The following is a 15,695-nucleotide window of genomic DNA, read 5'->3' on the forward strand; positions in this document are numbered from 1 at the left end:
TCGACGAAAAACCTCATTCCTGAAGTTGGGAGGTCTCCTTACAAGTAAGCATGCAGGACCCTAGCCCCAGTACTGATCGTATCTGCTTAGATCCTGAAAAGAGCAAACTGGACATGCTGGGACTAAGACAATAAGCGCGAGTCCAGACCGCAACTAGACCAACATGAATAACAAGGTCATGAAGCTCACCATTCACAGTCTCTGTAGCGCTCAAAAGTGCGTTGCCGATCATTGCCTCAACAGCGAAACACCCGGGCACCTCGGACGTTGCACTGCCACCCTGCAGCGGAGATCATTTCCGATGCAGGGGGTTTTTTGTGCTGATCCCAGGCCTAAAGCCTCCCGTCAAGCCATCTCAGTCGCTCGTGGTTTGTGAAAACTTCGGTTCAGTTGACAAAGACTTGCTGTGGGATGGATTATCGTGGTTATCCAGCGCCGTGACGAAGCCTTGTTGTGCCTTCATCCTACCTACCTCTCAAAGTCCAAGACAGTCTAAAAGCGGGTAATTGCTGGGATCGTTTCGAAGAGCGAGTGTGGAAAAATTCGACATATGGTCCAGGAGAGAAGAGACTAGTGATCAATGGTTCGGGAAAGACAGATCTCGAGGAGGGTATCAGGACTGCGACGAACATTAAAGGATCGGTCCGATGTCAGGCAGATTTGCTTTTCATGCAGCACACAAACTCGGAAGAGCAAGCCTCATGCGTCTCTTGCAGCCCATGAACCTTGATGGGACTAGGATGAAAGATGGTGGTGTCAAGCACACAAGTTGTTGGAAAGAATTCGTCATTGAAGTTGCTGGTCGATGACCTGCCATCCAACTACAATCTTGAGTATATCGAAAGACCAGGAACTAGACGGGAAATCGACGAGCCGTAAACGCCTCAAGTACCTGCTTTCAGCAACAAGTACCCCCGTACCGAGTACCCCATGCCGCTTGTCCAAGTCAGCACGAAGAAAGAGGGAGTATCCTATACGTACCTCGTACAAATGAGTAAGAGACCGAATCCGGATGTAGTATCCGAGAGGCCTCAAACAAGGAGAAGGCAGCGGTGGTATGGGGCGCCACCACTGGGCAGATCGACGCGCCTATATACCAAAATCGGTAGGGATCTGCGTGGGAAAAGTCACAGCCGAAGCCACTCGCCATGTCCTGGTCTGCCTTGTCGCTGGCGTAAAACTTTACTCACAATAAACAGTTCAGCTTCTCTCAAAGAGGTAAGATATGCTTTTTCAGACTCGGATTTCTTTTTTTTTGAAAAGGAGTGTTTTGGCTCTTTTCGGTTCTGGTGGAAGTCAAACGACCTTACGAGGCAACAACCCCTCTTTGTTTTCCTTCGCTTGATGGAATGGCATGAGGAACTCTAAAGAGAGAGAAAATTACCGGTTGCCCAGTGTAAGAGTGAAAGGTTGATTCATTGAGAGGTGAGTCCGGATACGAGACGACACGAGAGGCGGGAAATACTCACGCTAATCGACACGTGATCCCAGTCACATGATATTTGTTGCCAAGGCGATGCATTGACCATGACGCTAGTCCTTTTGAAGATCTTAGCGGCGATTACTCCAAGGTCTATTCAGACGGAGCCCTACGAGGACTAGAAAAATCCCACATTAGACCCGGATCACGGTTACTGACACTGACGCCCAGGACGAAGGGTGCAACCTCTAGCATCCTCTCTGGAATGATGATTCCTTGACGCATGAGATTGAACCCTGTAGCCCTTGCCTTGGGGCCAACGAACGTCCTAGGACAATCTTCCTATTTTGGCTTTTGGTATTCTCGTTATTTGGCCTTTTGATAATATACATCTCTCGTGCGACTTTTCTTGTGACAGCTCAGCTTTCCTGTTACCAATAATGCTGCTGCTGCTGCTGCTGTACTGTGGCATCGTGGTTCTGCAGTCCTTAACCTGCTCCAGACCGGTGTCCAATTCCTTGTTTATGTGACCAATTTTCTCTTGACAGCTGCCTTCTTCTCCAGCTGATGTGATCGAGGCTTTGCCGTTCACCTCATATTTTCCGGAATCGCGTTGTGGTAGTAGGACTGGCGACGCGGGTGGCGAAAGTCCTCGTCATCCGTCACGGTGTATTCGGTAGCCACGCTAATCTGGCCCTTCCCCACGCCCATAGACAGCTCGGTCGACGACCTCGACCGGGTCAGATGGCGCTCGGACCCGTCGCCGTCGCCATCGCAGTCGATTTCCTTGTTATGCTCCTGCGCACCCTTCTTGTTCTTGTTCTTGTCGGCGCCACCGGCGCGGCTGTTCCACAGGGTCGCGAGCTGGTGCGCCTGTCCGCTACTGACCGCGCCGGCGCTACCCTGGGACTTTTTCGTGCCGTTTGAGGTGAGCTCGCCCTTGCGCCACACAGTCCAGAAGGCCTTGATCCCCGGCATGTTGGCGGCGAAGATGCCCACCTGGATCTCGACAGCGGAGATCAGGATCATCCGACCGAGAATGTACGTGAAATCCGGGTTGGTGGCGAACTGGTTGACCACGATCAGCCGGAGGCCCGACACGACCACCACCAGTCCACCCATGGTGATGACAGAATACACAGCGAGTCGGCGGCGCCAGGTCATCTGAAGACCCCAGAAGACCGTAACGGGGAGGAAGAGGATGACGCAATCGAGGACGAGTTCCTGTCATTCCCAAACGTCTCGTTAGCCAAATTGAAGTTTTTCAAAGGCCCAACCAAAAAAGGAACAGCAACAACACGCAGACGACCTACCAAACTTCCCGGCACAAAGTACGTCACCTTTGGTGGCAGACATTTCGCATCGGGGAACAGCGTCGGATACCAAAATGCCTGCAAAGGATGGCATTGCAGCGAGTATATCAGCCAAATGGCGATGGTGACGGCCGCGGTCAACCCGATAGTGCCATAGACCAGCATGCGAAACCGTCTTTCCTGGGCCAGCCGGAGGTAGAAGAGCAGGAAGCAAAGTTTGATCCAGAAGTGCATCCAGATGTAGTATATTTCTTCGGCATAGAGGACCTGCGATGCGAGAGAATTTTTGTTAGTGATTTGTGGGTGTGATGAGAGAGAATGTGTGTGTGTGTGTGTGTGTGTGTGTGTGTGTGTGTGTGTTTCTAAACAAGATACACAAAAACTCACCTTTAACAGTGTCGTCAGGTTTTCTGGATTATCTGCCAGCACGGCCTGCATGGTTCTGTTTTTGGGGAGGAAGTTTCTTAGCAGATGAAGAAGCAGGAGAAAGGGCGAACCGTTTGTGTGGTGATGTGAGTGGGTGAGTACATACTTTCCACCGCCGTGATTGAGAAACATGTACAAAACCACCTGTTGACCGGCGTTGAAGAACTATGTTTTCGCTCGAGTATCAGTACACTGGCGCTTTCAAAGAAAATAGCTGGGGAAGGAGACTCTCTTACCAGGCAAGCCAACATTGCCCAGTCATCCCAGCCCAGCTGTTTCAAGACGACGGCTCGGGTCCAGAGACGCAGGAGAATGCTCCCTTCACCGATGGCGAAGAGAATGTTGATGACCACATGGCACGTCAACTGGAGGCTCTTTGGCTCAGTCATCTTTGGATACCCGGGAAAGAAAGGTGTTGAGCCTGAGTTCCTCGAGAGATTTCAAGTCATACACAAACAAAGCCTCTGCTTGTTGCGCAGCGAAGAGAAGAAAGAAAGTGCTCCCTCCTGACCTGCAGATTCTGAAGTCGTTGGCCCAGCAAAAATGAGAAAAAGGTCATCGATCTGGTGCATATATGCGAGGTGTGTTACTTGGTACGTATATATGTCTGTGTTCGAGGTCAGAAAAGAGCCAACCGTTGAACTAGGACGGACTAGTACAGGCGCACAGGTTCTCGGCAAAGTGCCTGTGCCTGACTTGAACCTGATCTTGAACCTGGACAAGGTGGCAAGGCTTTACGCCTTCTTCCGTGGGCCACGACTCGCGCCCAAGAACCTCGAAAGGAATCGTCAAGCGTCGATCACACGCCCGGGGAGCCAGAGCCGTTGAGCCTGAGGGAACCGTTTAGGTAGTTCGCGTTACGAGTCACCTACTACATAGGTAGACATGGAACTCCCTTGGCCCCCATGTCCCTGTCCCGTCCACAGACAGGATATGGGTCGCTAGCCGGGGGGGGAAGGTGAAAAACTTTTTCGTCCCAAAAAGAAATTGAATCCTGGTTCAAATTGGGGGTGGGAAGCGCGAGCCACTCCCCGTTTGGGATTCGCAAAAGTCCAAAGGGATGGGCAGAGCGGCTGGAATGGGGGGATTACACCATTCAGTACTCGGTACTCTAGTCAGAACACCAGCCATAGACAGTCATAGACAGTTCTATCTCGTTCTCATGCTCGGTGCCGTGGTAGGGCTCAAAAGGCGCTTCTGAGATGGAATCTCACTCATTCTCTCTACACTCCTACATATTTCTGGGCTTTCTAGGGACATCAAGGAAGAACGGCATGGCGAGAGAGTAACGCCCAAGGGGATATGGAAACCTGCTGAGCATTCTTCGACTCTGATAAACTCGACAGCTACGAAATAGGTCTTGCACGCGACATCAACCTGCCAGCCATGAGACACACAGAGTACGAGCACCTAGACAAGGTGAGACGAATTATTGAACACAGGCATTCTCCGCGGACAGGGAACCCCCCGGTTTTGCTCAGGCGTTGGATTTCTAGGTACGAGGTACATAGGTCCGAGTCTCCAAGCCCTAACCGATACCGTGGCGAAGGAACAAGCAGAGGATACCACGACTTCACAGGACAAGATCTTCCCCAGACTTGGCTGGATATGCTCAACCGCCCTGACGATCAACAAAAGGCTGACGCGAAGGAATCCCTACTCGTGCCATCCAGAGGGGGTTGGGATCTATGAAGACCACAAAGACAAAGCAGGGCGAGGGGGGTGTACCTGCCGAGATATTCAGGCCCCGATCCTGAAACCCCGAAAAGGGACGCGTATAGACCAAGTCGTCGCTGGAAGGGATTGTGTTCTGGAAACAGAAGAGGGCGCCCAGGCCGCTGTACTTGGTAGTTGGTGGTGTGTGCACCTACCTGCCTGGGAGGGGGAGGTACTCCTGCGTCTGGTACCTATGGAGGGGCCGTGGGTGGACTTCACATGTGCATCGGCGAGCTGTTGCATTGTCTGTTCGTAGGCAACGGGTACATGTTGTGGACTTGGGTCTAGACGCTCCTCTCCTGGCATCTGCACCGAAAACAATAATCCTTGGTAGGGCGGCTTGATGGCGTCAAAAACCTAGAGGCGACCCGGGCCGCGGACCGGGCGGGCAAGGAGCCCAGAATTGGCGCCATGCGACTAGGTATGATTATTTGCAACGGTCGGGGTTCTTGGTCGAATGTATTGGTTGCAAAAGGATCGACGAGAGAGGTTAGGTACACTGTAGGTCCGGGGGAGAGTCCGAAGTGTACGAGTACGAGTCGTAGATACATACCGAGTACGTGAGTAGCAGGTATGTAGGTACATTCACCGTTAGTGATCGACAGGATCTCCTTGTATAGATACCCATGCAGTGGTTTTCGGTTTTTGTGGGGAGAGGACAGGAGGCAACGTCAGAATCCTGGCTTCAGTGGTTGTTCTCCAGGGCTCCAGGTGGTATATTATGGATTTGCGACAATGCGATGTGGAGATAGATGGGGCCGACGGCGTCGCCGCTTCACTACCAGGTCGGAGTATTTGTTTGGGAGCCCCTTTTTTTCAACTCCATCGCGCGCTCTAAGCGATGACGCGACAGTCAATGATCTGCATATTCCAAAGCGTTTTCCTTAGGTACGAGGACGGAGTAATTCCTAGGCAATGGTGGAGCAATGGATTGACGAGACGAGAGGAGACACTTGCCTGACCAACTCTAGTTAGTATCATATAACAATGATAATATCGGACACAAAACGAGGAGGGGAAAAAGAGCATGGGTGGGTGGTTGGTGGACGGCCAGGACAATAGTTACCAAGTCCGAGTAGTAAAACGCTCTTGGGAATCGAGGGCGGCTTCAACATTGCCTGTAATACTATTAGGTACTGAATGGATGGATGGGAGGATTCACCGAGGACCACAGCTCCAGTAACAAAAACCAACCCCACTGATCGACAATGGACGAAATATATCGGCCCCGACCTATTCGCGGGCCTTGTCCGTGCGGGCCGCAAAGGTCTTGTCCACGTCGATAGAAAAGGCGAGACGAGCACCAAGCAGGTACTGGGGCGGTGATCGCAAGTTTGTTCGAGCAGGTACATACATATACCTGAGTCCCAGTCAAGGACAACCTGAAGTCAGTATCCAGAAATGGCGCCTTACATATCCCAAGTGCACGGCTCTGTGGTTCCGGTCCCAACGGTGCACGCGGCGAACCCTAAATGTCGACTTCCTCGTGGATACTGCGTAGACAGTGGTCCCAGTCCCATGAGTGCCTAATCATTAGGCACGTAGGTAGTTCCTTGTTGAGATCTGCACACTGCAACGGTGGTGAAGCACATGAAGAACTGCGTGGCCCACAAACCGGGCGTTGGGATAGAAGGCGCACAGGATCGCACCCTTTATCCGAGATAGAGCTCTGTAAATAGAGCGTCCCTGGAGGAAATAAAGATCGGCGTGATCCCAAGCTTGGGCTTTACCCATTAGCCTTCCTGCCTGGTAAAGCGAGACAAGGCTACGCTCTGTAGTCGTGTCATTTGTTGCCCCAGGGTGCCCAAGCTCGGATCCTCCTCGGGAACTGAGGAAAACGGTGGCTGCATGCATACTAGTATATCAACGGTCATGCAAATCTGCTGCCACCTCAACTCGCCAACAAAGTCGTTTCCACAGTGGTGCGTCGGACCACTGCAATGGTGGGAAATTGGGGAGCCTCGGTATGGTGCCTTGGTTTGATGTAGTTATCCCGTGGTGCCCGTCGGTAGGACGCTCTTCATCCGTGGAGCCCTCCTGGTATCACCTCATTCTCCCCGTTTGTTTAGACTTGCCATTTCGGTAGGTGATTTATTAACCGGTGACTCTCCTCCTGGGACCCTTAAGCTTCTAACGCTTCTCCTCTGACCCAGGCGGATATTGATTCCACTCTGACACGTCGTTCGAAGGGGGTGGTCTTCGCCATCAGCATGGAACCCGGGGGGCCGATCACGATCCTGCTGAGGCAGACGCTGAAAGCCGAGCTCGGAGTCACCGCTGCCACCGCTTTCGTCTTGGGAGTCATCTTCCACCAAAGTATACGTCCAATCGAGCTGGATAATCGAGTATGGACACTCCTCATCCTCTTCTCTAGCTTCAACACGGTGGCGTTCTTGAGCTATGCCGTGGTCGCACAGTATGGCCTACTGGCGGCAGGGTTCAGGGTATTCGTTGTGGACGTCGCGTTTCTTGTTGGCGTCTATGGCAGCATTGCCATCTATCGATTGTTTTTCCATCGGCTGAGGAAATTCCCCGGACCATGGGGCGCGAAACTATCTCGATTCTGGGCTCTTCGGAGGTCGATGAAAAAAGTCCAGTTCAACTATGAAGTCGAGGCCTTGCATAAGCAATACGGGGACTTTGTTCGAATCGGTATGCAGGATCTGGAAAAGTGAAAACCGCCTCTGCTGACTTTGGGCTTAGGTCCTCGCGAAATTTCAATAAACCGCGCCTCAGCCATTGAGCTTGTATATGGACCTCCTTCCAGGTTGCCCAAAGCGACCTGGTATAGCCAAGTATCGAACGACATAAACAAGTGCTCCATTAACTCGACGCGAGACATGCAGATCCAGCGACAGAGAAGACGGGCTTGGGACCGTGGCTTCAGCATCAAAGGTGAAGCGCCGTTTCACACCCTCATTGAGCCGCTGCTGACTTCATCCTGTTAGCACTCTCCACATACGAGCCGCGCGTAAAATCCAAGACAGATCTTTTGGTATCCCGCATAGGTACATCCGCAGGGTCGCCCATGAATATCACAGAGTGGTCTATGTTTTACACCTTCGATGTCATGGGAGACATTGGATTGAGCAAGGACTTCGAAATGCTTACCACTGGAGGGGAGCATAAAGCGATCAAGGGGCTGCATGATCAGATGATCACGATCGGCACTCTCGGGACTCTGCCCTGGCTGCTGGCATTTTTCAGTGCCATTCCTGGAATTTCTGGCACGTTTCAGGATTTCATGGAGTACTGTCGAAACCAACTCGAAGAGAAGAAGAGAGTTAGTCACAATCTTCTCCGTTCGAGATATGGTAAAGGCTGCTGACAAGTTGATTTGTAGTCCACGGGCAAGGACCACGAGCCTCGGGATGTTATTTCTTGGTTGATCAAGGCCAAGTACGAAAATGACCAGTCTGCACCGCCATCAGACTTTGCATTGAGTGAGGATACTCGCCTGATCATCATTGCTGGGAGGTTTGTCACTGTCCAATTTGCGAAGCCATGACTGCAAGAGTTGCCTAACGCATTATCAGTGACACAACAGCGGCTGCTCTAGCCTACTCCTTCTATTACCTAGCGAGACATCCGATCGTGCAGAAAAAACTGCAAGAGAAGCTCGATGCCGTCTTTCCTGCAGGAGAGAAGGACTGGATGTACGAGAAGTCGAAAATTTCGTACTTGGACAATATCATCTATGAAACTTTGCGTCTCAAGCCCCCTGTGCCAGGAGGTCTTCCTCGAATCACACCTCCGCAAGGTCTGCAGGTCGATGAAGTGTATATCCCTGGAGACACCATCGTCGGTGTTCCGGTCCACACGCTCCAGCGAGACCCTCGATACTTCGAGCGCCCGTTGGAGTTTGTACCCGAAAGGTGGGAGGAGATGAATGCGGACAAGAGCCCGTTCTTCCCTTTTTCGAAAGGTATGGCCGTATTTCCAGGGCAGCCATCTAGTGTCATAACCGGTACTGATTCGCATACTAGGTGCTTTTGGTTGTGTAGGGAAGCAGCTTGCAATGATGGAACTTCGCATGGTCTTGTCAAGGGTTGCCATGGGCTTCGACATTGCGTTTGCCGACGGCGAAGATGGTGTCAAGTTTGACACCGAGGTTCTCGACACATTCACACTGACCTTGCCACCGTTGAAGATGAAGTTCACACCGAGACAGCCACGGAACTAGGGGATAATCGTCTTGGAACGGAAGGGTCCCGCATTTGTTTTAGAAGAGGTCGGGTAGTCGGTGCCACAAAGTCAAGATACATTGCTGACGGAGTAGTGATTGATTGGGACTTCAGAAAAGTCCGTCAGGGAGCTGATATGTTAGAGCCACCACGGGCACCTTAGGTGTACGAGCGGACGAGGTACTTGTAAGATGCTAGAAAGGCGCGACGCGCGACGCGTTAGTTGCCTTTAGCTCGTACGCCATCTCACCTGATATTTTATACTAGTCCTTCTTGGGACTAGCGTCCTAACATGCGACCTTTGAATAAAGTCACAGAGAAATGCAGGCATGACTCTCTCCTCCTGCAAATGTGGCCGGTCTGATGTTCTCAGGTAACATGTACAGAATTCGCTCGTGATTGTTACAGTAAGTTTCCTTGACATATCTCCAACCACTAGCCATTTCCAGGGCGTCTTCCTTGGGACATCTCAAGTATCGCCCCGAATATACCATCAGCGAAGTCGAATTGAAAGAGAAAAGGATGTCGATATTACCCTCATATCACTACATCGAAAAACCACAGGCCGTCAATAGCGATTTTCCCTCTCATCCGTCCAGCCCCCAATGAACTGCAAGCTCTGGCAACTTGGTTCGTTCTCGACTCCTTTGTCACTGTCCAATTTTTCCCCTATGTCGTTGAACTTCTCAAGCTGCTCTGCTAGTGCAGCCGCCGATCGAAGTGTCTGGCTGATCGAGTCTCGTCTCTTCTGTTCCTGGTCTCCGACATGGGAATAGCCGTGGCAGCTCTGCACCCAGAGTCGTGTCTGCTGATCTCGAGTGATTTCGTCTTGCTGCTCGTGTGGGATGAGGTCGGCTTTGACGAGTCTCGGTGAACCGCTACCTCTCAAACATGAGGTCTGCAACGTCTCTGATACCGTGGAGTGTTCGCAAAAGTGAGTTGAGGTCACGTTGGATTTCACAGAAATGTCATGACGAGGGTCTGGACATGCGTTAGCAGCTCGATCAAACCACTGACAGTTATGTTGGGATAGACCTACTGTTTCGACAGTCGACGGTGTCCGCCATTGGATGTTATGGTCAGTGAAGGGCAGTTTTTCTTCAGGAGAAATGGAATGAAACTGCTGAATCGATTCCAATCGACGGTCTATTGTAAGCCTTTTATAGACCTTTGGGTCTTCCAGAGGCTTGATGGCGTCTCATGGTCCAAGTTTCTTCTCCTCGAATGAACCCTCGAGATACATTGCTATGGCGGAGAATATGATAGGCCTCTCATAGGCCACGCTGTAGGCCGCCCCGTTGGCCCTGGCCGTGGTCCGTCGTCCATCAATACAGCACCTCCACAAAAGTCCCCGGATAAACCCCGTTTCCCACCAAAACAGGTAGTTTTCATCAGTCGATATCTCGATGGCTTATTATGGCGACCCCTAGTTATTTATCGTAGAATGTACTAGACTATCTAGGCTTTCTATACCGAGTAATTATATATCTAAGAACGAGGTATACGAAAAGTGGCGTTTGTCCGTGACTTTTGCGGACCTACTGGAGACCGCAACTGAGCAGCCCGGGCCCGACACGTCCAGCCGAACTCCAAACAGCCGGCGAAGGACCGGTAGCTGCCAACTGGCCCAATAGGCGTGAGCGATCCCGAAGTAACAATTAGACAGGACAGCATCATGTAGCTAGAAACTGCGACATCGGTCGAGACACTTGAAGAAACGTAAGAGGACACAAACGGGAGTAGGTAGACACTTCTCAGCACGTTTAAAAGCGTGATCTTTGACCTTTCGGCATTTAGAGGTTACTATACAACTAACATTCTCTATACTGAATCCTGCAGGGGCGGGCAAACGAACTGATTGCCTTCGCGGAATTGTGCCATAAACACCTAGTCCGGGTTGGTGGAAGAGAAAGCTTGAGTGGATATCTCGAGAATCCAGCATTGTTTCAATTCGCTAGGCGGATTCCATCTTCAGCTGCCCTCATGAAGGCGACATCAAGCTACTCTTCCGAGACGACGGTATAAGCGATGGGCCGTGTCTCGCCTGTATCGTCGTCCTAGAAGGGTTGCCGGGTGTCACCTTCATAAGAGCATCTGTCGTGAAATCCGTCCTGCGATAACGTATGTGGCCAACGTATAACAATCAATGCATCGACCCCAGATATCTTAATGTCCGTTCCGTGGCAAGATGACGACAGGAATTAAAAAAAAAAAAAAAAAAAAACTTCGCGCCAGAGTGCTGTCATAAGGGACCTGGAACAGAAGCAGCTTAGAGGCATTCCCCTTGGTGTACTGGTCCTGTTCCAGCTTCCTTAAGCCAGCAGAACCCAATCTTAGATGACTTCAACCATTGTCAGGATATGTTATTGGCGAAAAAATTTGATGCTGGGTGAACGTTTCGGAGATGTCGACGAAGAGTATCATGACGTTTGAAGCCCCCATTCAAGCTCCATTCGCAGCCAGTGTTAGGACACGGGAAGCGTTCGGTGTGTTGGTAGTGTTTGGAATGGATGGTCTTCTGGTGTCTCGTGAGGTCCTTTCGATACTGAAACCTCTTGTTACACGTACTCTGCTCACATATGAAGGGAGGATCGTGCCGTCTTTGATGTGTTGTAAGCTGATGTCTCTTTTGGAATGCTCTCGGGGGATTGCATTTGAGGCAATAGTGGGCATTGTCCTCGGTGGTACCTGGTGAGTCGCTTGAGCTCAAAAGTCTGACCTCGTCATTAGACCGGCCACCGGAGATTCCGGGGACTTGTACAGGCATATTGCCATGGCCGTCTGGAAAGCATGACTCATTGCGCCACTCATATCGTATGTCAGGATAGTATTCTAAAGAGTCATCGAGTGTCGCAATTGTGGTTTCAACAGGAGCGGTAGTTCCAAGAGATTCTTTTTGCTCAGCTTCTGGGTGACATGTCGGCAACGCCCAGTGGCTGTTCATTTCGAAAAATTGTCCATCGTCTAACGCCAATAAATCCCAGTTGCTCGAAAAATCGGGGGCTGCGGCCAGAGACCCCCAATTCTCGAAATCGATTGAGTCTGCACTAAGATTGAGGTCGGTTACATTGGTCGCGGAACCATGGCGGTCGATGGGGAGGGACACGAGGAGCTGCCGCCTCCCCGCGCGCGGGTTGGTGTCTCAAAGTCAAGTGCAACCGGTTAGTAGCGATGCGATGTGTACACTGTAAGGGCGATGTCCGGGTGCGCAGGAGGAAAAAGGAAGCCAGTCGAAACTTGGAAGAGGCAGAAGATAAACGGGCCATAGGAAGGGTGGCCTACCAGCGAGTGGCCTACCATGGCGTCAGCCTTACCTTCAAGGTTGCCTAACAGTCGGTTGCCGTCATGCAGGCAAGTGGGTGAGTAAGAGAAATATGTGCAAATCAGGTTTGACGGCGCAGACGGTTGGAGGGTTGGATGTTGTTGTTGGAGGGGAATTGATGTTTTGCTTCCACGTGATGCCAAGACGCTAATCTCTTCCTGCTGGTTCCCTCTCCGACGGCATGTGGCTGCTCGCTTGGAGCCGCCGCCCGTTGTGGCTCGGTCGATATTGTGAGGTTTGTTTGAAGCATGAACCTCCACGTTGACAAGTCATCCTCTTTGTTACTCGTACAGCCTCCACCATAGGCATCAAGTCCCGAAATTGATAGCCTTCCCATTACGATAGCTGCAGCCTTTGAAAATGCAGCATGGCCAGTCCACCTCCATCCTACGGCGAGCCTCCTCCCCTCCAAAGTTACCGCCGGTCGTTTACTGCTCCCCCACGCGCACTCTCCTTCCATGAAAAAGCTGCATTGGACAAATCAGACGCTGATGCCGATATCCTATACTCCCATCCCTCGGCGCGCATTATTGCCTTCTCCCCTCCGACAGAATCGATCCCTCCACAGAGCAAAGAGACTCCACCTGATGTCGACTACCCGATTGACACGGTAGAAACCCTGCCATGGCGATCGCGCTCAGAGATTCTGGCTTCAACCGGTGCCATCGTAATAGAGAAGGTCCGTGGCTCCAGCTATTTCCTGAAATCCGCCGATCAGAAGGTCATCCACACCATCATGCGAAATTCCCAATGCTGGTGTGTCGATGGGGAATCCAAATTTGTCTTGCGCAGAGGGAAATTCAGATACTACAGAATTGAGCTGCCTTCAGAAACGGAAGAGGACAAGAAGAAAGTGGAGGAACTTAAAGCCGCTCTGCCCAAAGTACTCCGATTTGAGAGGACGCCATGTCCATTCAAGCGCGCATTCCACGTGGATCTGCCAGAAGACGCAATAACACCTCGAAGGAAGGGGACCTGGAAACGAAGACAGCCACCAGAGCCGACCACTCCGAATACTGATCCATTGCCCGCCGGGCGTACAAAGACTTCACGAGCGTGGAGTTTTCAAGGACAGAACGGCTTGAGGTCCGTCCAGACTTATGGGCGTCGTGGGTCAGACTATGGCTACAGCCCAAGTCCAAGCTCATCTCGTTCACGGCCCGGGGCTGATGGATATAGGTCCTCGACCCCGTCTAGTGTTGCTTCCAGTGAGGACCCCCATGAAAGACGGCAGGATGACGAGTATAGCGAGGATGGTTCGCAGCACGGTGACGAGCGCGAGGACTTTGTTTCAAGACGAAGTCTTGCTCGGAATACAATCGCAGCTTCCCGGCTGCAGCAACTTTTGGCAGGGGATAAAGAGCATGTGAATGTGAAGCCAGCCGAATCGGACGACGAAGGCAGTCGAGCCGAATCTTCAGAGGATGCAATTCCCACACAGCCTATTGCCCCGCCCACAGTCGGAGATGAAGCCGACCCGGCTGTCGAAGTGACTCCAACGTCGGAACAGTCTCCAGAAGGTGCTATAGACGAACCACCTGGCGAGACAAATGCGTCAGGACCAGGGGAGGGCAGGCTAGAAATTGAGCTTCCCCAGGCGGAAAGCTGCTCAGGAGAAGATCACGGAGAGCATCAGCCAGAAGGGCATCATCAGGACACGAAAGCTTCCGTGGAGGTAGCTGCCGAAAAATCAGAACAAACTGCAGCAACGCCTATGTCCACTCAGCCCGAATCCGACCCGGCTCAATTAAACATCATTGAGCCACCTGCGGACGATGAGGGTGTTGAGGCCACAATGGAGCCACCTGCAACCGATGATATAGGGGGACCTGAAGCACCCCCACCATTGAAGTCAGAAGAGGAATCTAAGGCACATGAAGTGGTCGAGGTCGCCAGAACTCAAGGTTCTCTTAGCAGGGTCTCGAGTGTCGACTCCTTCTACACGACAGATTCTTTAGCACCAGAGCCGCTCGATGAACATGTCCAGATTATCGACTTTGAACAACGTCATCCTGCAGAAGGGTACCCTCCTTTCTTTTTGAATAGAAATCAGCATCAAAGAGGTCTCTCGGAGCTTACAGTCACGGCGTCCACGGTGGAATCCGAACAAAGTCCAATGAAGCGGCCCTCGACCAGCGACTCCATGGACAAGTCTTCAACTCCGGAACTCGCGCAATCTTCCATGTCAGATTCGTCTTGGCCGGATGTTCATACACCTCCAACGTCGCCGAGCAAAGACGGATTGAGACGGCGCTTGCACGCCAAACGATCATTTTCGCCTCTCCCACCATCCACCACTCTGCTATCACCTTCGCCCTCTCCGACAAACTATGGAAGTCCCTTCACTGCGGATTTCCTGCAAAAAGCCGCCAATGTTGCATTCGTGAAACCCATCGAAGCCGTTGTCCTGCTGGTCCACATTCTAGCTCGAATAGCCGGGGGTGCCACGGTGAGTGACTTACTGAGTGGCGACTTGTTTCGCAGGCCGGAAGCACACCGGCGAAGGTCGAGCTTTCCCGACCAGCCGTCGGCGCCGAGGGATGACAGTGAGGAGGAAGATGACTTTGGAGTGCCAATCAGAGGACGAACGAGAAGTCATGATCCCGGTATGAGGACTGCTACAACAAAGACCATGACAACAAAAGACGACGACGCAGACTCCATCTTTGATCTGGATTAGGCATCCTGCTCCTGATATAGCCTGCAGGGCCGGGCGGGTTATCACCCGTGCAAGACCAGCGTGTCGAGCTGATTTACCGGCTATTAATCAACGGCCAACGTGTATATTCGAGCACGATGTGCCTTTACGACCATAGTAACGACTGGGTCCTATGTAAAAAGATCGCGGGAAGTTTGTGGAAAGTTTGCTTGTTTGTTGATGATACCACCAGTTATCTCTCTCAATGACGGAATTGTATTGGATTGGCTGCTTCTTGCGCCGCTCTGTATGTGTCTCGCTTGTCTTGCAGCTCTCGTGTTAGAACCGAGACATTCTTTTTTCCATCTTTGCAAACGTTGTCGGCGTCTTCTTAAGTGATGTCGGATAGACACACTGCCGCTGACTATCCTGTAGCACACTCCCTTGAGTGCCATGTTTGGTTTGGCGGAGGGGGACTGACAGGTCATCAATGGCCATCATGTTCCAGCTGCAGAAGAGGCATTTGTCCAAGCTCGTGTCGTGGCCCACCTGCAGTATATCCTGTGGCATTGCTCACATCTTCGTAGGTTAACCGGATTCGGCCAGTGGAAGACGATATTGCAGCAGCAGATGACATTCCGCTGCCCTCCAACCCCAACCCCGTCCTCATGCTGAA

The 15,695-nt window shown here is 51.8% G+C and overlaps 4 protein-coding genes across 4 annotated transcripts; 2 read left to right on the forward strand and 2 right to left on the reverse strand.

Annotated features, from left to right (window-relative positions):
* Positions 1 to 2,008: 2,008 nt before the first annotated feature.
* AYO21_06087 (hypothetical protein) lies at positions 2,009 to 3,548 on the reverse strand (the record flags this gene model as incomplete). The annotated part of the gene is made up of 5 exons (XM_022656051.1): positions 2,009 to 2,644; positions 2,734 to 3,000; positions 3,121 to 3,175; positions 3,266 to 3,324; positions 3,396 to 3,548. 5 exons carry the CDS (start codon positions 3,546 to 3,548, stop codon positions 2,009 to 2,011), a joined length of 1,170 nt encoding a protein of 389 aa, XP_022511571.1.
* Positions 3,549 to 7,085: 3,537 nt separating this feature from the next.
* AYO21_06088 (hypothetical protein) lies at positions 7,086 to 9,058 on the forward strand (the record flags this gene model as incomplete). Its single annotated transcript, XM_022656052.1, has 6 exons — positions 7,086 to 7,527; positions 7,579 to 7,770; positions 7,824 to 8,158; positions 8,219 to 8,352; positions 8,412 to 8,800; positions 8,880 to 9,058. The coding sequence occupies 6 exons, from the start codon at positions 7,086 to 7,088 to the stop codon at positions 9,056 to 9,058; spliced, it is 1,671 nt and encodes a 556-aa protein (XP_022511572.1).
* A 569-nt stretch (positions 9,059 to 9,627) lies between these two features.
* On the reverse strand, positions 9,628 to 10,126 carry AYO21_06089 (hypothetical protein; the record flags this gene model as incomplete). Its single annotated transcript, XM_022656053.1, has 2 exons — positions 9,628 to 10,040; positions 10,099 to 10,126. 2 exons carry the CDS (start codon positions 10,124 to 10,126, stop codon positions 9,628 to 9,630), a joined length of 441 nt encoding a protein of 146 aa, XP_022511573.1.
* A 2,622-nt stretch (positions 10,127 to 12,748) lies between these two features.
* On the forward strand, positions 12,749 to 15,061 carry AYO21_06090 (hypothetical protein; the record flags this gene model as incomplete). The annotated part of the gene is made up of 1 exon (XM_022656054.1): positions 12,749 to 15,061. The coding sequence occupies one exon, from the start codon at positions 12,749 to 12,751 to the stop codon at positions 15,059 to 15,061; it is 2,313 nt and encodes a 770-aa protein (XP_022511574.1).
* Positions 15,062 to 15,695: the final 634 nt, after the last annotated feature.

Source organism: Fonsecaea monophora, assembly GCF_001642475.1.
Source record: "Fonsecaea monophora strain CBS 269.37 chromosome Unknown Scaff41, whole genome shotgun sequence".
NCBI classification, from domain to species: domain Eukaryota; kingdom Fungi; phylum Ascomycota; class Eurotiomycetes; order Chaetothyriales; family Herpotrichiellaceae; genus Fonsecaea; species Fonsecaea monophora.